Source organism: Entelurus aequoreus, linkage group LG06 (genome assembly GCF_033978785.1).
Source record: "Entelurus aequoreus isolate RoL-2023_Sb linkage group LG06, RoL_Eaeq_v1.1, whole genome shotgun sequence".
NCBI lineage: Eukaryota > Metazoa > Chordata > Actinopteri > Syngnathiformes > Syngnathidae > Entelurus > Entelurus aequoreus.
In genome coordinates, this window is record NC_084736.1 from 68,359,506 (window position 1) to 68,382,996 (window position 23,491).

General features: G+C 38.7%; 1 protein-coding gene across 1 annotated transcript in view; it reads right to left on the minus strand.

Moving 5' to 3' along the window:
* Positions 1–934: 934 nt before the first annotated feature.
* Positions 935–23,491, minus strand: part of si:ch211-225b11.1 (uncharacterized protein LOC561694 homolog) — a 45,137-nt gene continuing 22,580 nt past the window's right edge. The window contains exons 8-13 of the mRNA XM_062051311.1: positions 19,929–20,041; positions 15,029–15,169; positions 14,834–14,933; positions 14,625–14,725; positions 8,855–9,022; positions 935–7,047 (exon numbers count right to left, since the gene is read on the minus strand). Coding sequence (XP_061907295.1) covers positions 6,943–7,047; positions 8,855–9,022; positions 14,625–14,725; positions 14,834–14,933; positions 15,029–15,169; positions 19,929–20,041 — 728 coding nt within the window. The 3' untranslated portion in view covers positions 935–6,942. The remainder of the gene's footprint in view (positions 7,048–8,854; positions 9,023–14,624; positions 14,726–14,833; positions 14,934–15,028; positions 15,170–19,928; positions 20,042–23,491) is intronic.

Sequence of the window (23,491 nt, forward strand, 5' to 3'; positions counted from 1 at the left end):
ATGAGGCGCTAGCTGTTCAAAGTCGGGACCCGGAGTGGACCACTCATCTGTGCATCAGTTTGGGGGCGTCTCTGCGCTGCTGACTTGTCTCCACTCAAGATGACCACATATGCGGGCCCCCTCCAAGGTTTCTTATTGTATCCCATTGGGTTGAGTTTTTCTTGCCCTGATGTGGGATCTGAGCAGAGGATGTCATTGTGGCTTGTGCAGCCCTTTGAGACACTTGTGATTAAAGGCTATATAAATAAACCTTGATTGATTGATTGAGAGATAGAAAAGACGGATTTCAGACTATAGACGGAAAAACCACATGCCTGATTGGGCCCATACCGATACCAATCACATGTATTGACTGCAAGTTTTTCACTTTATTTATGGTGAGTGCTATTGGCAGCTTAACATCAACACAACGTTTGAACTAGTTCCTTATTCTCTTTTATTACATACAATTGTTTGAGCAAAACAGAGTCAAAAGTACACATTGCTTTGTACTACGTTTTTTTCCCCCCTAAAGGTATAACATAAAACAACAACAAAAACATTGAAAAAATACAAATATCGATCTAATCACATTGATACTTCCCTTGGTTGGGGATGGGTACTGAATTCAGTACTTTAGATAGATAGTACTTAAAAGGCATCGACCAAATTCCCCAAACTGGCCTGGGGCTGCCCTGTAAGCAAGTCATTTACTGCGATTTCCTATTTCATTTCATATTTGTTTATTTGGAAGGGACAGTGCATAGTAATAAACATACATTAAATTGCTGTAAAAATCACGCGTCGTCCAAGAAATAAAAGGAAAGATGTAAAAAAAAAAAAAAAAAAAGAGCATTCCATACAATATAATAAAATGACCGTTTAAAGCAGGGGTCCCCAAACTACGGCCCGCGGGCCGGATCCGGCCCGCCAGCATCCAAAATCCGGCCCCACGGGAAATCCCAAATTTGAAAAAAAAACATTTATTTTATTTTTTATTTTATTTATTATTTTTTCTAATCCATTTTCTACCGCTTGTTACTCTCGGTGTCTCCTAGCCGCTCAGGCAAATCCTATTGTCTAAAAATAAATTTTCCCATCGATAATGTGACAATGTTAAATGTTGATGAACATCAATGTTAATTGATGTTAAATGACAAAACGGATTAACTCACTGGAATATAAAGACGGCCACATTTTTTTAACCCAATGCGGCCCCCAAGTCAAAAAGTTTGGAGACCCCTGGTTTAAAGAAAACAAAATAGAACAGATAAAGTAACAGTTTCAGTAGCACGTTGATGATATAATCAATACAGTGAAAGTATTTTCAAAAAGTAGAAAAAGAAGAGGAAAAACTCAAGTTGGTTTATGTTGGCTTGTGGGAGCAGGTTTAATTTTCCAGCAGCTATTAAGAAGTTTGATAAATGAGCTGAGAGTGTGCAGATCACCTATTTAGAGGATGTATTGTATTCCAAGTATGAGAGGCTCCATATAAAACACTGCCTGTCCAAAAGTGATTCTTCTAAAAGCTACGAGACACTCCCCCATGGGACTTACCCAACTTGACCTGTTTTAATTTAATTTTTTCTTTAGAAATTGCTGCATTGGAGCGTTTACTTTAACAAAGAGAGTAGACTACTAACAAGAGGGTTCCCTCGGTGTATTTCATTCTGCTGTAGAACAGCAAAGAGTAATCCCGGCCTGTTTGGAAGCGACAAGAGGAACAAAACATACACACACAGATAAGAGAATTTCATTATCCTTTGATTAATTACCTCTGCCAGATGTTATGTGCTGTAATTTCCGGACTACAAGCCACTACTTTTTCCTACGCTTTGAACCCTGCACTTTATACACAAGTGCAGCTAATTTATGGATTTTCCTGGGTTCACAAGCTTCACATGCTGCCGATAAATTTAGCCTTGTCACATCCGACCAATGAAATTGCCAAACGGGCCACGGTGGACCAATGAACATGTTCACATTAAATCAAACGCACTCACACAATCCTTCAGTCAGCCATTTAGCACATTATGGCCTCACCCTCATCAGGCAGGAGACAAGACGCAGCCCAAAAGCCCAAGACGATCGACCAGGCAGTCGGAAAACATAACAGCCACCGCACAAAACGTAAATCCGCCACCACTAACGGGCCCCGAAAGGCCTAACTGCCGGACTCCGAAGAAGAGGAGGAGGACGAAGAGAGCTCTCAATGACTTCTCCGGTAGGCTACTGTTGTGTAGTCGGCACTGCCTTTTGTTAAACTTGTAAATAAACAAAAATGCTTGTGTGAATATTTCATGTTTCAATGTGTACACTTAAATGTGTACAAAATTACATTTGTCCAAAAATCCGGTGATTGGATCTTATTTTTAGGTGTGCCCTATAGTCTGGAAATTATAGTGTCTGTAAGTTAAAAAAATAGCTAAGACAAAGCTATAGTCAGATGTACACTATATTGCCAAAAGTATTTGGCCACCTGCCTTTACTCACATATGAACTTGAAGTGCCATCCCATGGAATTGTCCAAAATGTTTTGGTATCCTGGAGCATTCAAAGTTCCTTTCACTGGAACTAAGGGGCCAAGCCCAACTCCTGAAAAACCAACCCCACACCATAATTCCTCCTCCACCAAATTTCACACTCGGCACAATGCAGTCCGAAATGTAGCGTTCTCCTGGCAACCTCCAAACCCAGACTCGTCCATCAGATTGCCAGATGGAAAAGCGTGATTCATCAGTCCAGAGAAGGCGTCTCCACTGCTCTAGAGTCCAGTAGTGACATGCTTTACAACACTGCATCCCACGCTTTGCATTGGACTTGGTAATGTATGGCTTAGATGCAGCTGTTCAGCCAAGGAAACCCATTCCATGAAGCTCTCTGCGTACTGTACGTGGGCTAATTGGAAGGTCACATGAAGTTTGGAGCTCTGTAGCAACTGACTGTGCAGAAAGTCTTTGCACTATGCGCTTCAGCATCTGCTGACCCCTCTCTGTCACTTTACATGGCCTACCACTTGGTGGCTGAGTTGCTGTTGTTCCCGAAACTCTTCACTTTTCTTATAATGAAGTTGACTTTGGAATATTTAGGAGCAAGGAAATTTCACGACTTGATTTGTTGCACAGGTGGCATCCTATGACAGTTCCACGCTGGAAATCCCTGAGCGCGGCCCATTCTTTCACAAATGTTTGTAGAAACAGTCTCCATGCCTAAGTGTTTGATTTTATACACCGGGCCAAGTGATTAGGACACCTGATTCTCATAATTTGGATGGGTGGCCAAATACTTTTGGCAATAAAGTGTAGATGAAACTTTCAAGAAATCTATTTTTGGTGTGTGTGACAATTATTGTTACGTTTCAGTGTGGCGTCGTTGGCCGAGACCCCAGGATGCAGAGACAGCAGGTAACGTGCATGTGAAGGCACAGCAAAGCAAAAAGCACAGGGAAGTCTACGCAGCGTGGAAGCAAACTATGCAACATGATCATATTCTGATTTGGCGACCAGAGACAGGTGTGTCCCGATGGCCAATCAGGGACAGTTGAGGAAGCCAGCGCTCAGATTTGAGAAGTGGTGTGGGCAAACAGGAAGCGGTCAACAAAAAGAAGAGCAAAAATGATACAGAAACTCATAAAGTCATGTGAGATCATGACAATCTATAGTAAAACCTTACAAAATAAAGTTAAACGCCGAAGATGTTTGGCCTTTAAACGCGCAAGTCTAACTGCTTTTGGGTGATCAAAAGCTACGGCGAACTAATTTCCCCAGCGAACAAAGCGCTGCAGCGAGATGGTCATGATAGAGTCGTCACGTGAGAATCAACATGAGTCAACCGCCAGTATTATTTCCCGCGCCAAAGCCGTGACTTGACGTCTGTAATCATCTGTGTGCGCACACACACTCGCTGAAATTAAATGTGATAAGATCCTCTTTATCTCTCTCCCAGGGCGCGCCGAGATTGGAAAAAAAAACAGGCAAACAGATGAACAAAGGGCGTCGGAAAAATCAGTGTCGACGTTTTTTCGAACAGCGACCCGCCTGTCGGAGCGTACAACCACAGCTAAGCCCTCAATTGCCCATTCAGAGTCGCAATCACTTCCCCTCTGCCGTGCATAACCATTTATTTACTGCCCCCTGGCCTGCGCGGTCCATGACTATTGATCTGACAGTGCTCCATGCTCTAATTCAGAGCCATGATACGCTCTGCCAGGGGCCAAACAGGAAGGGACTATTGATTAACATGCAATTGTGCGAAGGGCACCGCTCGCCTCTGACAATTCACCTAATTCACTTTTCAAAGCTCATGAGCAGCGTATTCACGTTTGTCCCGACTCGGCTCTCCTTCGCTCCCCAGCTGGGTCATCCATTCTGACAATACAGCCAATGTCGTCAAATCATCCACCCACACCGCCTCAATGCATACCAATACATTCTCAATAGCATGTGTCTCCGCTCTTGTCCTGAAACCCAAATTGAGTTATACTATTCAATGTGTGTGTGTCCTGCAATATAACAATATTCCAGATAGATGTGTCTCCAAAGAAACACACATTCAAGGGTAAGCCACCTCTATTTTGCAGAAAATATTGAGATTGCTTTAGAGTTCTACTCTGCCTCTATACTGCCACCAAGTGACACAAATACAAATAGCATAAGAGCATTTTTTATTGACCAACATAACATAAATCAACTTGAGTTATGGGTAACAAGAAACAAAATATTAAAATGTAAAAAAAAAAGAATAAAGACCGACGTTGCATACAGTTTAATTAACATGTTATGATGAAATTGTGTATATAAAATGCATATATGTTGTGCACATGATTATACAAATTTTGCAATAAGGCAGGTTGTATGAATGCAAATACAGTACAAAGGTGAGGTAGCAGTACCACAATTATAAATGTAAATCGTATGTATTGTAGCACCCTCTGCTGGTAAAAAAAAAAAAAAAAATGTGCATACCAGTTACAGGACGTGCATTAGGAGTGTATGAAATGGACTCCTTTTTTAAAATGAAAAGTTAAAACCCAACAATACCAAAAATAAATGCACTCTTTGAGTTAAAATAAGCTCAAGACAAAGGCTTGGGTGGAAAATTGACAGTTTCACTCCAAAATATTCATTGTATTAATTTTCAAACTGTACAACAGATGGCAGCTGTTTTTTTCAACTAAAAAAATCAGGAGTCTCAAACTCATATTTTGTGGCCCTCCACTTGACTTCCTAGTGTAATGTAAATGCGGCCCACGCACCATCGGCAGCTCATAGTTAAATATATTCTTGCAATCTTGAATCCCACCAGAAAGAACAGCATAAACACAATAACAGTGCAAATACAAAAATGACCTCAACAAACACATTGGGCAACACAAAGAGCAACTTCCAGTTAGCGTAAGTGTCTCTGACCATCTCCTGGAGAAATCAGCAGTGTAAAACTAAAAAAAACGTTTTACTTACAATTATTACCATTGCTCATGGTCACTGTAGCTGCTGGTAGAAGTAGTAAATTGTAGTTTCATTACATATCGTCACAAAATGTGATTCTGAAGTGAATACTCTGTGCTAAATTGAGTTTGAGACCCCTGATTGTAATTGTTTTTGTTTTCTCGGTTTTATTATAACTATTGCAAGTTCTGTCAAACGATATATTTTTCATAAGACAGTAATCACACTTGCGAAAATGACTTGCCTGCATAATACAGAGACCATTTTTTTTAACCAATTAACCATTTGCAGTTAAGGTAAAGAAAGAAGCATGTGCTGTCAGAACTAATTGTGTGACTAATCTTTGTTTACACATGATTAATGCATCATTTTTTTGTAATGAATTGACAGGCCTAGTTGCGAGTAAACAGAAGAGGTTGAATCATTTTGGCTAAAACTGTAATGTTATATCACCTGGTCAAATAAACATAACTTAAGTACACTTATTGATTGATCAATACATCTTTATACAACCTGCTATAACCACGTTGATATGTCCCAAAATTGTAGAAAAATTTTCACACTTTGAACTGAAAATATTGTAAAATGACGTTGAATAAATCAGTGCATACATTTTGTGCAGTTTTTGATCACTCAAGATATTCCGATGCAGTGTCTAAAGCTTTCAATCATATTCATATTTACTGCGTTTAAAGCACTTTGGAAAACAGCTTTTTGTCTTTAAAATGTTAGGTAGGAAAAGCCTGTGCATGTAATTTTAGACTTGTGCGACACGTCCAACTACAAAAATTATTTTTGGCCTCAAGAATTACATTACAAACGCCTTCAATTTCACGTAAGGTGCCATCTGGAAGTTAAATTATAACTTTTGTTTTAGCTCTCCTCTCCGAGTCAGTGGTTAACAGCTGGAAACGGGTCCGAGGGTTCTCAAACACAGACATCAAGTTCATTTCCTGAAGATGAACCATTTCGTACAGTTGTAACCCAATGCATTACAACGTCAAAAACACCCTGGTGGGAGCTGTTGCTTTGGTGAGAACACCACGTATGCATGACAGGCTACAACCAAGTGTGTACTGTACCGTGGATCCTGTTCCTAAATTGTTAGGGAAATCAAATACCAAAGGATTTGCATTTTCCCAGCACTTACTTTTTGTTTATTTGTTTAGCTTTCCAAAGAAGTGCTTTCACACACCACGGCCAGATTTGTTAAGTTAAAGTGTGTGGTGTAAACATTATTTTGAATGAATTAATATATTGAATAATTTAGTATTCATTCTTCCATTTTGTACTGCGCATCTAAAAGCTGGTGCACCCTGGGCTTGTCACTTGTCAATCACAAGGCACATCCAGACAACCATTTACACTTACATTCACACCTGCAGTTACCCAGCATCACTCCCACTATCAATTACTATTATAACTACTATATACACATCCCTAATAAAATGAGGTGAAACTTTTGTTCTGTCATTTAAAAAACTATTTTCCACTATATCAGAGTGTTGTGTTGTGGTCATGGTATTGTTGTTTCAACCATTGGGTTGGCGAGGTTTTGTTTTTCCGGCAGTTGGTCATCGATATCCAGCTCTACGGTGGTAGTCAGGGATGTTCTAAGTCTCTAAAAAGTAGAAAAGGGGAGATATGAATTAAAAAAATATGTGCAGTAGCAACAATATCAGAGCTGACTTTGGGCGAAAAGCAGACTGGACCTTTCAATCACAGGACACACCATCACTGAACACACGCTGCCTGCACAGAAACGAGCTCTAATAGGAGACGCGGATTAAAAATCCTGCTTTTACATAGATGACTACAAATGCAGGGTTGGGCTCTATGATACGCTACGTATCACGATATAATACAGTATTGGGATATGGGGATGTTGTGCGATATTCTACATCCTGTACAGCTAAATGTATAATACAGCTTAAAATACAAGTTATAACTCATTGGACAAACCAAGTGAAAAAATGAAAAGTTAAATGATCAATTTTGCATATGTACAGAAATTGGATGAATTTGTCACAATTTTTAAAAAAATTATACTTTTTAACTGTCGACTTCTTGTACTGCCTTGATATATATAAACATAAAATATGTATACATATTTTTTTTCAATTTAAAAAATTGACAGTAAGACATTAAAATCTACATTATATTGTTAAAAAGTATCGCCATATATTACTATATAAATATTTCCCCAACCCTAGTAGACACCCTAGGGGGTGATCAAGGGTGATGGGTCAAATGCAGAGAATAATTTCGCCACACCTAGTGTATGTGTGACAATCATGGGTACTTTAACTTTAACAACCACAATCATAAATCTTCCAGATTTAGAGTACATTCTTTTGTGTGAATAGATGGAATCCAACACAGAACAGTCTGACCTGTTATTCCTGCTTCAATATTGTAGGTAAACACAAAAACTGACTGATCTAGTTTGTCTCGCTCAAAGTCAGTTGATGTATGGCGGTGAAAAATGACTGAATGTATAGTTAGGATATTTTACATGTAAACTCCAGCCACAATAATAAATTGTTGAAATGATATACTGTATCCATGACACTGGCTGAGGACTATGTACACTAGTGCTGTGCGATATAACGATATATATCGTGTTATAACATAAAACTGTCTGTCACGCGATATAATCATCGATTGTTTATATTGTAATCGTAACGTCTAGGTAAAATAAGCGTAAAATGTAAAAAACAGTATTCTAAATAATTAATAACTGGAAAAAATGGAATTTAGGAAAAAAATGTAATGATATTTAGAAGAAAAAAACTGATTCATAGGGCACTACAACGGTAATTTGCAAAAACATGCCGCCAAAAAGTCGTTGCTAGCGACTTGAACACATCTATTATTTTCTATCACTAAAACGCAACATCCCAAAGTGTTGAAAAGAAAAACACATAGTGTCGTCCAAAGGTATTGTCTCCCTGACAAGGAGTCCCAAAGACACAGAGAAATTCTTTACAAAACCTCTAAATTCATATGTGTAGATGTTGCTCTAGTATACACTGACAAAAAGAATGGCTGGCACTAAAAAATACAGTTTTTTTAATTGTCTTGTCCTCTATAAGGAAATTTGGCATTCATTTTGAATGTATACTACTGTATGTACAATTCTAATAACAAAAACAAACAAGCAAAAAATAAATATAAATTATATATTGTACTATATATTACTATATACTACCTATGTATATTGTTATCGGCATTTAAATGTACCAAAATAAAATAAATAAATATTTTGGTCCATATCGTACAGCACTAATGTATAGCATATGTTTGTCAGCACATACAGTAACTAGGGAGTGAATGAGTCAATGACCGTGCACTAAACAGAGGGAACAATGCCATAAAGATGCACACCTACAATATTTTTGCAAAGTCATGATGAGGCTTGTACTCACTGAGATAAAAGAGCCTTTGTTGCTACAGATCTCATGAATAGCACCAATTGGGATCCATATAAGAGAGACCAGTGAGACGCACCAGCCCACCCATTCAGCCCACAATGGGTACTTATACTGTCCATACTGAACAGGAGTGTAGTGGATAATACTGGACATCAGTATGCACTGTGGATAGAAAACAGGTTTAGAGCACATTAAACTTATTTATAAATACATTGATATGTAACAATAAACAGTATTTAGTACTTAATTATATATATATATATATATATATATATATATATATATATATATATATATATATATATATATATATATATATATATATATATATATATATATATATATATATATATATATATATACATATATATATTGTTTTAGTTTATAACAAACTACTGCAAGGTTATTACGGTTATTATTTTGTATTGTGCCCATCAAGACAGCATGAAAGTCAGCAGCGTGTACCATAATGCCACCAAGGCAAACTACAGTGGTACCTCAACTTAAAGGTACCCTAACTGAAGAGTGTTTTGAGATAAGAGCTGTCTTTCGGTTAATTATTATGCTTTAAGTTGCAAGCAAATATATGAGTTAGAAGCATCCCGCCATTAGTTGCGTATATATGGTGCATAACTTTGTTTTTCCACGCATGTGTAGGAAAACAGTGAGTGTGGAGGACAGTGCTAGCAAAAAGTAGTAAGATGATTTTTATTGAATTAAAGAAAAATTTATCATAAATATGACCAAGTGTTTAGTCGACTTGGTGAAGCAATTTGAGTGTAGCACTGCTAATCTGCACCATACTGAAGCAGAATGAGTCTAACGCCAGCCAAAAATGTTTAAATGTATCCACAAAATACGGGAAAGCTGCTGATGGTGTGTTTGACGGAGAAGCAGCTTGAAAGAGATATCTTAGAAACCCAATCTTTAAGGTAAATGCTGTACATTATTATTACATTACTTCATAAAACTACTGTAGATGTTTGTAATACATTACTGTAAATTCCGGACTATAAGCCGCTACTTTTTTCCTGCACTTTAAATTATGCGGCTTATAAAACGTTGTGGCTAATTTATGTATTTTTCTTCGCTGAGGCAATAAAAAAAAGTTGTTGTTTTTTAAAAACTAGTAAATACGCTGAGAGGGTGTTTTATTGTTTGTGCTATGGCGCTATCTTTTGGACAAGTTTGTTCGCTGCAGGTGCTTCGGTGTCCTTCCACTAGTGCTGTTTTTTTTTCAACCAGAGTACCATTCAGTCTTCTAGCTGTCGATGGCGTTTCTACTCGTATGGATTCTTCATTCATCACACCAAGCAACGTTTGTAAGTTTTACAATATACAGTCGTGGTCAAAAGTTTACATACCCTTGTAAAGAGCATAATGGACAATGTGGGCAATGCTGAAGAAACAAGTCCATGTCAGAAAACCGACAAATTTAGCTGAACTGCACCAATTTAGTCAAGAGGAGTGGTCAAAAATTCAACCAGAAGCTTGTGGATGGCTACCAAAAGCGCCTTATTGCAGTGAAACTTGCCAAAGAACATGTAACCAAATATTAACATTGCTGTATGTATACTTTTGACCCAGCAGATTTGCTCACATTTTCAGTAGACCCATAATAAATTCATAAAAGAACCAAACTTCATGAATGTTTTTTGTGACCAACAAGTATGTGCTCCAATCACTCTATCACAAAAAAATAAGAGTTGTAGAAATGATTGGAAACTCAAGACAGCCATGACATTATGTTCTTTACAAGTGTATGTAAACTTTTGACCAAGACTGTACCTAAAACAAACAACAAAAAGTATTTTGTATTGTTTTTATTAGGAATGTTCTAAAGAGGGTTTTATGCTGCCAATCAATACTGAGCCTCCATGAATGAAATCGGTCGATACCAATACTGATACCAGTCAAATGTATTAACTGTAAATTATTTATGGTGAGTTTAACAATATCAACACAACACTTAAACTAGTTCCTTATCCTCCTCTTCTGTATGAAACATGATCACCCTTGTCGATACTTGATAATGACACTAAGTATTGCAGTTTATTTTCCGTAACAGAAGTGATTATTATAAGCTTAGAGGAGCGGCTCTACACCTTGTATGGAGACACATAATCAAATACTAGCTGCCTGTCAACCGGAGGACAAAAAATAAATACTCTCAGCCAGCGGGAATCAGCGTTTGTGATCTGCAATAACATGCATTAATTGGCAATGGCGTTCACATACTTTTTCACAAAAATCGTCCGATACCGATCCGTGGCCGATCGATCGTCCCGTCTCTAATTTGTGTACAAAATTTCAGACCTAAAAGTTAGTTTTTCTTTTGGAAAGGCATGTTGCATGTTTTGGGGGGCAAGCACCAATGATTTCAATTAATTTCAATAGGAAAGGTTGATTTGGGGTATATGTGTTTTGAGTTAAGAACTCTTTTACAGAACCAATTAAGCATAGAAGTTGCGGTACTACTGTATTGCAAGTTTATATACTTTGTAAATAAATAAAAATACAATAAGAGTTAATACTGTTAAAGAGGAACTGCACTTTATTTGGAATTTTGCCTATCGTTCACAATCATGAAATGACGATCGATGTTTTTTTTTTTTGTATTTTAAATATTAAATAAATGAGATTAAAAGTTTGCTTACAATGGAGCCTTCTGCCTATAAAGCCTTTAAAAAAACATTCAAACACCTCTATTGAGGTTTTATATACCGGTATATGATGTAAGTATATATGTGATGTAGTAACGGGCACATTTAGAACAACATTTAATATTTACGTATTTTGATCATTTTAAGGATACAATTTTAAAAAACGAATCAAGACGTTTACTTGTTTTTCTTCATCACTGATTATTACTCACTGCAGAATTTATGAGAGCCAACAAACAGCAAGGGAGGGGGGACACCAAGCGTATGTTCGTGTCTTTCTCGCCATTTCCGGGCCCTAAATGGCTGTTAAAAGTGTACCAACTTGTTGAATGACATCCTTAGACTTCTTCTGTCCAGGTAAGATGCATGATTTATTATATACAATAAACTTCCAGGGAGCAAGAAAGCGAGGAAGCAGCAGACCACTCAATGATGTAAACATACTTACACACGGCAGTGATCACGGCGACGCTATAAATAGTTTGTCTGCGTTAGCGTTTATAATAACAATACTTGTTTAATATTCACTAATACTTGGTTAATATTCAAGTTACGGAATGTATTGTTGCCGATTTTTGAAAGGTTATTTATTGGACTTTATGGGCGAAATAGAGGACCTCCCATTGGCTATGCTGTAAGCAGACTTGTATTCACGTTAGAGATGCGCGGTTTGCGGACACAACCGCGGTGTCCGCGGGTAATCCGCAGGTCGGGCGGATGAATGACGAAAAAAATAGATTTTAAATAGATTCGGGCGGATGGCAGTTGAACCAATTCGGAAATATATATACATAGTAAATGTATAAAGAGAATCCTATGTGTCCCAGCAACAATTGAGTGCCGCAAGTGAGCGCTCCTTCAGCGCAGCAGGGCGCATTTTAGAGGCCAGGCGCTCTCGCCTGCATGAATCCTGGCACTGTAGATGCCATTTTATTCCTGCATAGTGCTAAAAAAAAAAAAAGTAAGTAGACATACGGTTGGATATGTTAAACGAATTAGTCTACGTTACCTAGGCTATACCAAATCATGTCTAACCTATATTGAGTTCGGTCAGCTGAATAATTGTGATGGTTACGTGTTGTTTGGGCGCACTACAATGCAAAGGAATTAAGGCAATTGCGTTGTTTATTGTGTTTTTTTTTCTATTGGAGATATACTACTGTGTGTTAATTATTTGGCCTCGCTTTCAAGTGAAGCGCATCTCCGATCGGCTACAATGTAAGGCTATTTAGCCTGCTTTGTTTGTCGCGACCGTCTATTTTCATTATAATTCAATTATTATTATTTATTTAATTTATTTTTGTTTAAATAAGGATGACATACATATGTTGTTGTATAATTTAAGTTTATACGCGTGATTGACAGCCTAAGGCTTATGAGGCACAGTTTTTTTTATTTTTTTTATTTCAACTTAAAAACGTATGAGCCTATGCCTATGCCTACAACATAGGCTATGTGTTTATCTTTATTTTCCTGCCTGTCGTTGACAATGGAGATTGTCTGATATTTTGTCATGGCAGCAGATCAATCAATAAAGGTTCATCTTTGTCGCAAAATTGTTCACTGTTTCACTGTGCACCCCGCCCTCGTCCCTATTTGAGCACTTTAACGTTAACAAGTTAATATTTATTGAAATAAATTCAGAATTTTTTTTTTTTTGTAATATCGCTAAAATTCGTTCCATTTTGTCCACAAGCGATGCTGAGATCATTATTCATGCGTTCGTTACATCTCGTCTCGATTACTGTAAAGTTTTATTTTCGGGCCTCCCTATGTCTAGCATTAAAAGATTACAGATGGTACAAAATGCGGCTGCTAGACTTTTGACAAAAACAACAAAGTTTGATCATATTACGCCTATACTGGCTCACTTGCACTGGCTTCCTGTGCACCTAAGATGCGACTTTAAGGTTTTACTACTTACGTATAAAATACTACACGGTCAAGCTCCTGCCTATCTTGCCGATTGTATTGTACCATATGTCCCGGCAAGAAATCTGCGTTCAAAGAACTCCGGCTTATTAGTGATTCCCAGAGCCCAAAAAAAGTCTGCGGGCTATAGAGCGTTTTCTATTCGGGCTCCAATACTATGGAATGCCCTCCCGGTAAAAGTTAGAGATGCTACCTCAGTAGAAGCATTTAAGTCTCATCTTAAAACTCATTTGTATACTCTAGCCTTTAAATAGACTCCCTTTTTAGACCAGTTGATCTGCCGTTTCTTTTCTTTTCTTTTCTACTCTGCTCCGGGGTGGACCGCTAGCCTGCTCATCAGATGGGGACATCTCTACGCTGCTGACCCGTCTCCGCTCGGGATGGTTCCTGCTGGCCCCACCATGGACTGGACTTTCGCTGATGTGTTGGACTTTCACAATATTATGTCAGACCCACTCGACATCCATTGCTTTCGGTCTCCCCTAGAGGGGGGGGGGGGTTACCCACATATGCGGTCCTCTCCAAGGTTTCTCATAGTCATTCACATTGACGTCCCACTGGGGTGAGTTTTCCTTGCCCATATGTGGGCTCTGTACCGAGGATGTCGTTGTGGCTTGTACAGCCCTTTGAGACACTTGTGATTTAGGGCTATATAAATAAACATTGATTGATTGATTGATTGATTTTACCTAACGAAAATATAGGCCTTGTCTTTCTAAAACATGTTTTTAACTTCTTAAAAGCATCGTTCTGCTTGCTGCAACTGCGCACACAAAGTGTGAGGAACGCACTCCTGGCAACAATAGTCAACACTTTCTTAATGGAAATGACAATAATATTATAATAATGATAAATACCGCCCGGGTGGCGGGCGGTTGTGGTTTTGATAAAATGTTGGTTCGGGTGGATGGCGGGTGGATGATGACTTTTGTGATGCGGTTGCGGATGAAATAATTGCCTATCTGCGCATCTCTAATTCACGTGTATTTAATATTTAGAATGCATTAAAAAAAAAAATCTATTTGTCTTCACGTCTTTCATAATGATTGTGAACCACAGGAAAAATTACAAAAAAAGTGCAGTTCCCCTTTAAGTGCAATTGTTGAGTGATACATAGGTTGATAAAAATATTGTAAACAAAGGTATTAAAAAAGATAAAGAAACCTCACCAGCACTAACAAGGGACACAGAAGAAACCAGCAGATGCGGAAGTAGATGTTCACCGATTTCCCGAGCATCCTCTCAATCATATGAGAGATGCGATGGACACCTAATGTAATAAGACCAGCTCTAATTAGAAATACATTAAAAAGCACTGGTTCTACAAGAGTAGTGCAAGTTAACTTATATAAGGCTCACGCCAAAGGAATGAGCTTACCAAAGAACCAGCAGACGGCTATAACCTCAAAGAAGGCCAGGAACATGAGTGACACCACAGCTGTGTAGTGGTCCATCAGCTGAAACACATATATACCGCCCTGAGGAGAGAAGAGTTATCGGTTACCAATCGTTTGAGTAGAGAACACAAGACAAGACATGACAAATGATGACCAATTATACAACATTCCTGTACCTTAGTAACGTGTGGAATGCCAAGAAGAAAGCTGATGATGCACACAACCAGGGCCAGCACCTCTTCTCTTTTGAAAAAGCGCAGCATTTGGGGGCCAAATTCATCTTTTATGAACGTCAGAGCGACTTCAAGTGTGGCAAACTGCAGCAGGGGAAAATGATTCACTTTACTCTCTCATGGAAAAAAACGACTTTATCCTGTTGTGACAACTTGACACAACCCCTTTCAGAATGTCGGGGGGGGGGTTAATTTTGTAGCAAATAATATTTCTATTAAATAGGCTTTACTTTGCATTTTAATTAACGTGGGATTATTTTTTGTATTTAGAAATAATAGTACCAACTTTTTTTTTTTTTTTTTCTCCAACATTTGTGGCACTGGCGTGGCGCCCCCTGATGGACGGCGCCCTTAGCATTTGCCTATACGGCCTATGCCACGGGCCGGCCCTGCGCGGGTAGGCTATAGGCTATTAATTAGCCTCTTGCTAATATACTGCTATTAGCTACAGAAAACTACTATTTGTTTTTTAGTTTTGCTGAACTAAGAACTACGGTATAACTATTGAGGCATCATGTCATGTAACTCATTTCATTCATTGGCAACCTAGTCTAGTTTGTGTTTGCAACACAACAAGTGCAAATTCAAGTCCTGACTGTGGAATTTTTGCATTGCTATACGCTATATGCTAAGTTGAATAACGTCTACTGTAATATACTTTGACATGGCATTTTGTAAGCAGCTTAAACAAGGTGAAAAACACGGGTTGAAAAATCTGCTACAGTCTGAGCACTAAATTCATACTATGTTAATTATCTGCTGTTTCTCTATGTACAAAACTGGTGTGTTATCATAACTGGATGTGTTCAGATGTTGTTAGGATGATGCAAAACAAGCCTTATGTAAAATACGAAATAGTTTACTGCAGGAATCTTTTTTTTGCATGCTCCATAGAGAAAAAAAAAATGTGTTAGCTTTCTTCAGGGATTTTTCAGGCATGGTGATTAGATCCTTTGATTAAGGATTTGTGCAATTTACATTGGTACTTATATGCTGTACTTCATTTATATTTCATGTATTTATCTTGTTTTTTCTCTGTTCTTGCTACCTTTTTGCAGTTAAGATTACAATTATTGTAATATATTTAATTATTATATATTGTGTTGTGGGGTATATATACACACACATCTATATTTATATCCATCCATCCATTTACTACCGCTTGTCCCGTTCTGGGTCGCGGGGGGTGCTGGAGCCTATCTCAGCTGCTTCGGGCGGAAGGTGGGGTACACCCTGGACAAGTCGCCACCTCATCAAATGGCCAACACAGATAGACAGACAACATTCATATACACATCCATCCATCCATCCATCCATCCATTTTCTACCGCTTGTCCCTTTCGGGGTCGAGGGGTGTGCTGGAGCCTATCTCAGCTGCATTCAGGCAGAAGGCGGGGTACAACCTGGACAAGTCGCCACCTCATCGCAGGGCCAACACAGACAGACAGACAAAATTCACACTCACATATATATATATACATATATATATATACATATATAAAAAATATGTGTATATATATATATATATATATATATATATATATATATATATATATATATATATATATATATATATATATATATATATATATATATATGTATATATATATATATATATATATATATATATATATATATATATATATATATATATATATATATATATATACACTATATTGCCAAAAGTATTTGGCCACTCATCAAAATGATCAGAATCAGGTGTCTTCATCACTTGGCTAGGCCACAGGTGTACAAAATCAAGCACTTAGGCATGGAGGCTGTTTCTACAAACATTTGTGAAAAAAGGGGCCGCTCTCAGGAGCTCAAGGATTTCCAGCGTGGAACTGTCATAGGATGCCACCTGTGCAACAAATCCAGTCATGAAATTTCCTCGCTCCTAAATATTCCGAAGTCCACTGACCGCTTTATTATAAGAAAATGGAAGAGTTTGGAAACAACAGCAACTCAGACACCAAGTAGTAGGCCATGTAAAGTGACAGAGAGGGGTCAGCAGATGCTGAAGCGCATTGTGCAAAGACTTTCTGCACAGTCAGTTGCTACAGAGCTCCAAACTTCATGTGACCTTCCAATTAGCCCACGTACAGTACGCAGAGAGCTTCATGGAATGGGTTTCCATGGCCAAGCAGCTGCATCTAAGCCATACATCACCAAGTCCAGTGCAAAGCGTCGGATGCAGTGGTGTAAAGCACGTCGCCACTGGACTCTAGAGCAGTGGAGACGCCTTCTCTGGAGTGATGAATCACGCTTTTCCATCTGGCAATCTGATGGACAAGTCTGGGTTTGGAGGTTGCCAGGAGAACAGTACATTTCGGACTGCATTGTGCTGAGTGTGAAATTTGGTGGAGGAGGAATTATGGTGTGGGGTTGTTTTTCAGGAGTTGGGCTTGGCCCCTTAGTTCCAGTGAAAGGAACTTTGAATGCTCCAGGATACCAAAACATTTTGGACAATTCCATGCTCCCAACCTTGTGGGAACATTTTGGAGCGTGCCCCTTCCTCTTCCAACATGACTGTGCACCAGTGCACAAAGCAGGGTCCATAAAGACATAGATGACAGAGTCTGGTGTGGATGAACTTGACTGGCCTGCACTGAGTCCTGACCTGAACCCAATAGAACACCTTTGGGATGAATTAGAACGGAGACTGAGAGCCAACATCAGTGTGTGACCTCACCAATGCGCTTTTGGAAGAATGGTCGATTCCTAAAAACAAATTCCGCAACCTTGAGGACAGCCTTCCTAGAAGAGTTGAAACTGTAATAGCTGCAAAAGGTGGACCGACATCATATTGAACTCTATGGGTTAGGAATGGGATGGCACTTTAAGTTCATATGTGAGTCAAGGCAGGTGGCCAAATACTTTTGGCAATATAGTGTGTATATATACATATATATATATACATATATACACATATATATTAACGTATATACATATATATATATATACATACACCTCCTCAGTGGCCTAGTGGTTAGAGTGTCCACCCGGAGATCGGTAGGTTGTGAGTTCAAGCCCCGGAATTGGGGGTTAAATCACCAAAAATTATTCCCAAGCGCGACCACCGCTGCTGCTCACTGCTCCCCTCACCTCCCAGGGGGTGGAACAAGGGGATGGGTCAAACGCAGAGAGTAATTTCACCACACATAGTGTGCGTGACTATCAGTGATATATACTACATATACATATATATTAGAGATGTCCGATAATATTGGCAGGCCGATACTATCGGCCAATAAGTGCTTTAAAAGGTGATATCGGAAATTATCGGTATCGGTTTCAAAAAGTAAAATTAATTACTTTTTAAAACGCCGTTGTACGGAGCGGTACATATCCGGTAAAACACGGATATAAACCCCTCTCCCACACACAACACAGGAGTTGACGACTGCAGCATGAGAGGTTTACTGGCGACGCTTGATGACCTCATCAAACCGCCGCGAGCGCAGCATAACAACAACAAGAGTGTGTTGTTACCGGTGCTGTAGCCGTGGCTAACAAGCGAGCTCGCTCGATGACTGACTAACGACATCATGTCTATGGTTTGGGATTATTTTAAAGTGTGTCTGACGGATAAAAAAATGGCAATTTGCAATGACTGCAAAAAGTTGGTTATGCGAGGAAGAACCAAGACGTCTTCCTTTAATACGAGCAATTTGATCTCCCACCTCTTCAAAAATAATAAGGAGATACACGATGAATACAAGCGGAAGATGGATGAAAAATACCGCACAGTTGTCGCTTAAAGACTCCACCGAGAAAAAACAAAAATACAACAAAAACCACCCCGGGGCGAAAGCTCACGTTGTGGTCAGGGACAACGCACGCAGTATGGCAAAAACTACAGTGGAGTTTGGTATGGCTAGTCTGCCCTGCATGGCGCACACTTTGCAGCTTGCAGTGAACGGAGCTGCCCTGTCTCAACGCAGCATTTCAGAAGCTCTGGCTGACTGCTAGGCCACTTCAAGCACTCACCACTAGCTTGCAGCACATTTGTGTTACTCATACAAATACGTTAGAGCAGGGCAGATTGAGCCCAGTTTATAATTTCCTGTTATACAGTATGCCAGGCAGTCTTGCACTAAATGAGGACTATGTTATTGTTTACTTTATTACTCTAGTATACTCTGGACTGAAGCTGTGTGCCTTCATTGTTTTTGTAGCTGTTGTTTTGAGGCATGTTTAAAAAAAATAAAGAATAATGCACTTTCTTAGACTTAGACTTAGTGAAAGTCAAAGTATAGTATTTCCCATAGTTGTAGTGGGTATCAGGATTATCTCAGGGAGAGCATATCCCAAATTCCAAGCTGCTGTTTTGAGGCATGTTAAAAAAAAGAATGCACTTTGTGACTTCAATAATAAATATGGCAGTGCCATGTTGGCACTTTTTTCCATAATTTGAGTTGAAGTTGTTCTCTTATTTTGGAAAACCTTGTTACATTGTTTAATGCATCCAGCAGGGCATCACAAAAAAATTAGGCATAATAATGTGTTAATTCCACGACCGTATATATCGGTATCGGTTGATATCGGAATCGGTAATTAAGAGTTGGACAATATCGGAAAATCGGATATCGGCAAAAAAGCCATTATCGGACATCTCTAATATACATACATATATACATATATATTTACCCACCTCGTAATTGTCGCAAATTACAAATTAGAATGCATAAAAAAAGAAAAACACCTGTTCTTGTCTTACATAGGGATTGTTTATCATAGGCAAAATTCCCCCCAAAAAAGATAAATATTGGATTAGTATGAATTAATGTTTTTTTTTTATGTACTCAGCAGAAATGTGTACATAAGCTTGGGAGCTATTTACCTGGCTGTCCAGGCCAAGACAGAGCAACATAAAAAAGAAGAGAGGGGCCCATAGCTGAAAGGCTGGCATCGTTGAGAGGACTTCAGGGTACACGACAAACACAAGACCCGGGCCTTTAAAAAAAAAAAACAGAGTAAGGGTGTTTTTCATTAAGCAATGCAGATATAGTTGAAATTTGTAATGCAAATGTGTTCTGAAAAAAACATAACACCCTCTAGATTTAATGAGAGGAACATTTAAATACTCATTTGACTTTCAAAATGATGGAATCCATGCAACCTTTATGTTATAAATGTAAAACTATATTGTAAAAGTAGTATGACCCTGCAAATAAACTTGTGCTATCAAGACAAATTAAAGTTACTTCTATAATAAAATAAACTATGCCAAACATTGCTTAGTACAGACTTTAAAATACAAACAAAACACTCAAAGATGTAAAATAGTTTCTATGTACGAATGAATGCTCTGAACTTTCATAAAGTATAGCCGGGAAATGGTGGTCACACCAGACACTGATTGGTTTTCTGACCTCTGACCTAAGTAGGATTTAACCACATATCTGAACTATCTCAAATCACTTCTAAGGCCAACTCCTTTGTCGTGGACGTTGAAGCATTGTCCCATAAAATTTGTGTCGTCCAGGAACAGAATGTTAATGTTTTTTTTCCTACCGCCTTATCAATGAAAGTGCTGTCACTATTGTCTGGATTGGACTAGATCTGACCAATCTAAGTCTAAGACTAGATCTGACCAATGTAAGTCTATGAGCATGAACTAATGAAGCCTACTGGAATGAGAGGTGAAACGTCTTCTAAGACAAACCAAAAAGTCCAGTTGCAATCGATTTAATGCCCTGAGATTACTAAAGCAATATGTCTTGAAAACACTAAATGCACAGCAGAACAAATGGGCGGAAACTGAACACACCGTCTGTGGCCAAACAGTAAAAAAGTGCTTAAAGGAAATGGCATTTAAATACAGAAAAGCTCAACAATAACAATAACACTTAAACATAAAAAAACAAGGTTCCTATGGGCTAAAAAAGATATTGTGGACTATCAGGGCCGTACACTGCAACCTATTTACTCGCATTTACAACAAAAAAAAGGTCGTGCAACTGGAAGAAAAAAAAAAGTATCAATCGTGCAAGTATGGATTTCAACCCTTTCATTCTCACTTTGCTCCTAAAATCAATCCATTACAAATGGATCAAATAGAGTAAGATTTAGGATTCATAAACAGGAAAATGAACGTTGCTGTCAACAGACCAGAGACGCCATTTCAACTCTCAGCGCATCTTCCTAAGCCAGACGTGATAACGTGTACACAGCATCGTCACTCTCACGACATGCTACCAAAACAATTAGCCAGTCACCGCGGATTTCATTTCAACAAGGAAAGATATGAACTTCATAGTAGATAAACCCACGTTTCCACTGCTGAATATTGTGCCTATTCATGTTGATTGTGTTTCAATGTTTAGGGGACGAATTGTTTTGATATTAAGCAAACAATCCGTTGGCGGTGATGAAAAATACTTTGAATGGCGGTCGCTGTTTTCTTTTGCGGTTTTGTTTTGCTACACAGCGTGCTACTTCAGACGAGATGGAAAGCAGGGAAAGAGAACGCAAAAATTACACAAATGAAAAAGATAAAAGCTATTATTGCTGGTCAGCAGTTTATAATTTGTGCTTCCACTGCTAATGATCAGACTAGCGATATTAAACATCATATTTAAACATCGCCTGTATAAACTTTGGTCTGTGTCTCTTCTTTTCTCCAGCGGTGGCTCATTAACACCACACGCAAATGTATGCACTTTTCAAATGTCAATTTCTTGTACTTTAACATTTGTACTACTCTTACACATCGATTGTGGTTCAGAATGCTTTGTTTGTGATAAAATCAGCCCTTTTATTGATATTTTTGGTACTAGTTGTTTTCATTTTAATTTTACTAATTTATTTAAGTGTTATGTTATTTAAAAAGTTATATTTTATTATAATTGTGGACGTCATGACCTTGTGACAGTTTTGTTTATATTCAGATACATTCTCAACATAAATTAGTCTATTTGTTATTATGAACCATTTGTTATATACCACCACCAAAGGAATTCAATATAACATTTTTAGGAAAAATAAGAATATAAGAACAAGAAATTAATTAATAATTTTAAAAGGGCTCAGCTGTTTGCAACTTTCTCTCAGTTACATGTTTCAAACAAAAAATATAATAAGAACGCCACAGGCTAGGTTATGTTACTATTAGTGGTTTAGCAGAACATAAGTTTTGTAAGTGTCTAAATTCTCCACAATTACTAATTCAATTGAATAAAAACTGCTCATGGGTCTGAGGAATTTGTCTGGTGTTCATGCTTGTCACTTAGCCCTGTCTCGTACACATGTACACACAGGGACCGTGTGCGCATACACAAAAACAGTCCAAGGGAATAATAAATATAAATAAAAATATCACAACTTGGCGTGACAGGGTGTGTATCAGGTTTATTAGCAGGAATGAGAATACCTGCCTGGAAGAGTGTGGAGTATCCACTAGGTAATAATATCTTGTAACTGTGTTCAAAACGTGTTCTGACAGTAGACGTTTTTTTTTACGGATGATTAGATCACATTAAGAGGCGCTAGGGTGTATCCTTGCTGTGGTAGAAGTATAACAAAGAAAGTAAGTGCCTGTTTATTTCTTATGCATGTGTATTAGAGTAATAAGTTAAAGTTAAAGTACCAATGATTGTCACACACACACTAGTTGTGGTGAAATTATCCTGTGCATTTCACCCATCACCCTTGATCACCCCCTGGGAGGTGAGGGGAGGAGTGAGCAGCAGCAGTGGCTGCACCCGGGAATCATTTAGGTGATTTAACCCCCAATTCCAACCCTTGATGCTGAGTGCCAAGCAGGGGGATAATGGGTCCAATTTTTATAGTCTTTATAGTCCCCATGCATGGCAGGGACGTCCATCTCCCTGAGTCAAGCGTGGGCCTGACCGCATATTATGGTATGCGGTCAGGCCCACGCTTGACTCAGGGAGATGGACGTCCCTGCCATGCATAGTCCCTTGGGACTCATTCCATATACACAACAGCAATAACACCGGGGTTAGAATGTGGGTACACTATGGATCCTCCAGCTGGCTGCAGGGGGTGGCAGGGAGACGTCCCTGTCGCTGCTCCACCACCCAGAGATGTTCCGGGATTAAAGGAGCGAAACATCTGTGAAGGGTGGCTCCCGGCTGACGACCCTGCAGCCAGCACCACATGGCACTGTCGGAGGTGCGTCAGGCAGTAATGCCCTGCAAGTGTTAACTTGTGCTTACATCTAGTCGGCCACTCTAACCACAAGGCCACTGAGTAAACACAGTGCTCTGAAGCAATGAATCTTATTAATGTATGATTAGTGTGGAAACTATGGACCTTCAAGTCTTGGCCTGTTGTGGCGTTTGGTAAGATCTTGGTTTTATGTCACAATAATATGTCTTTTGAGTATTCTCAGGGCATTCAATCGATCATAACTGAACGTTTTGCCTTTCATCCAAGTAG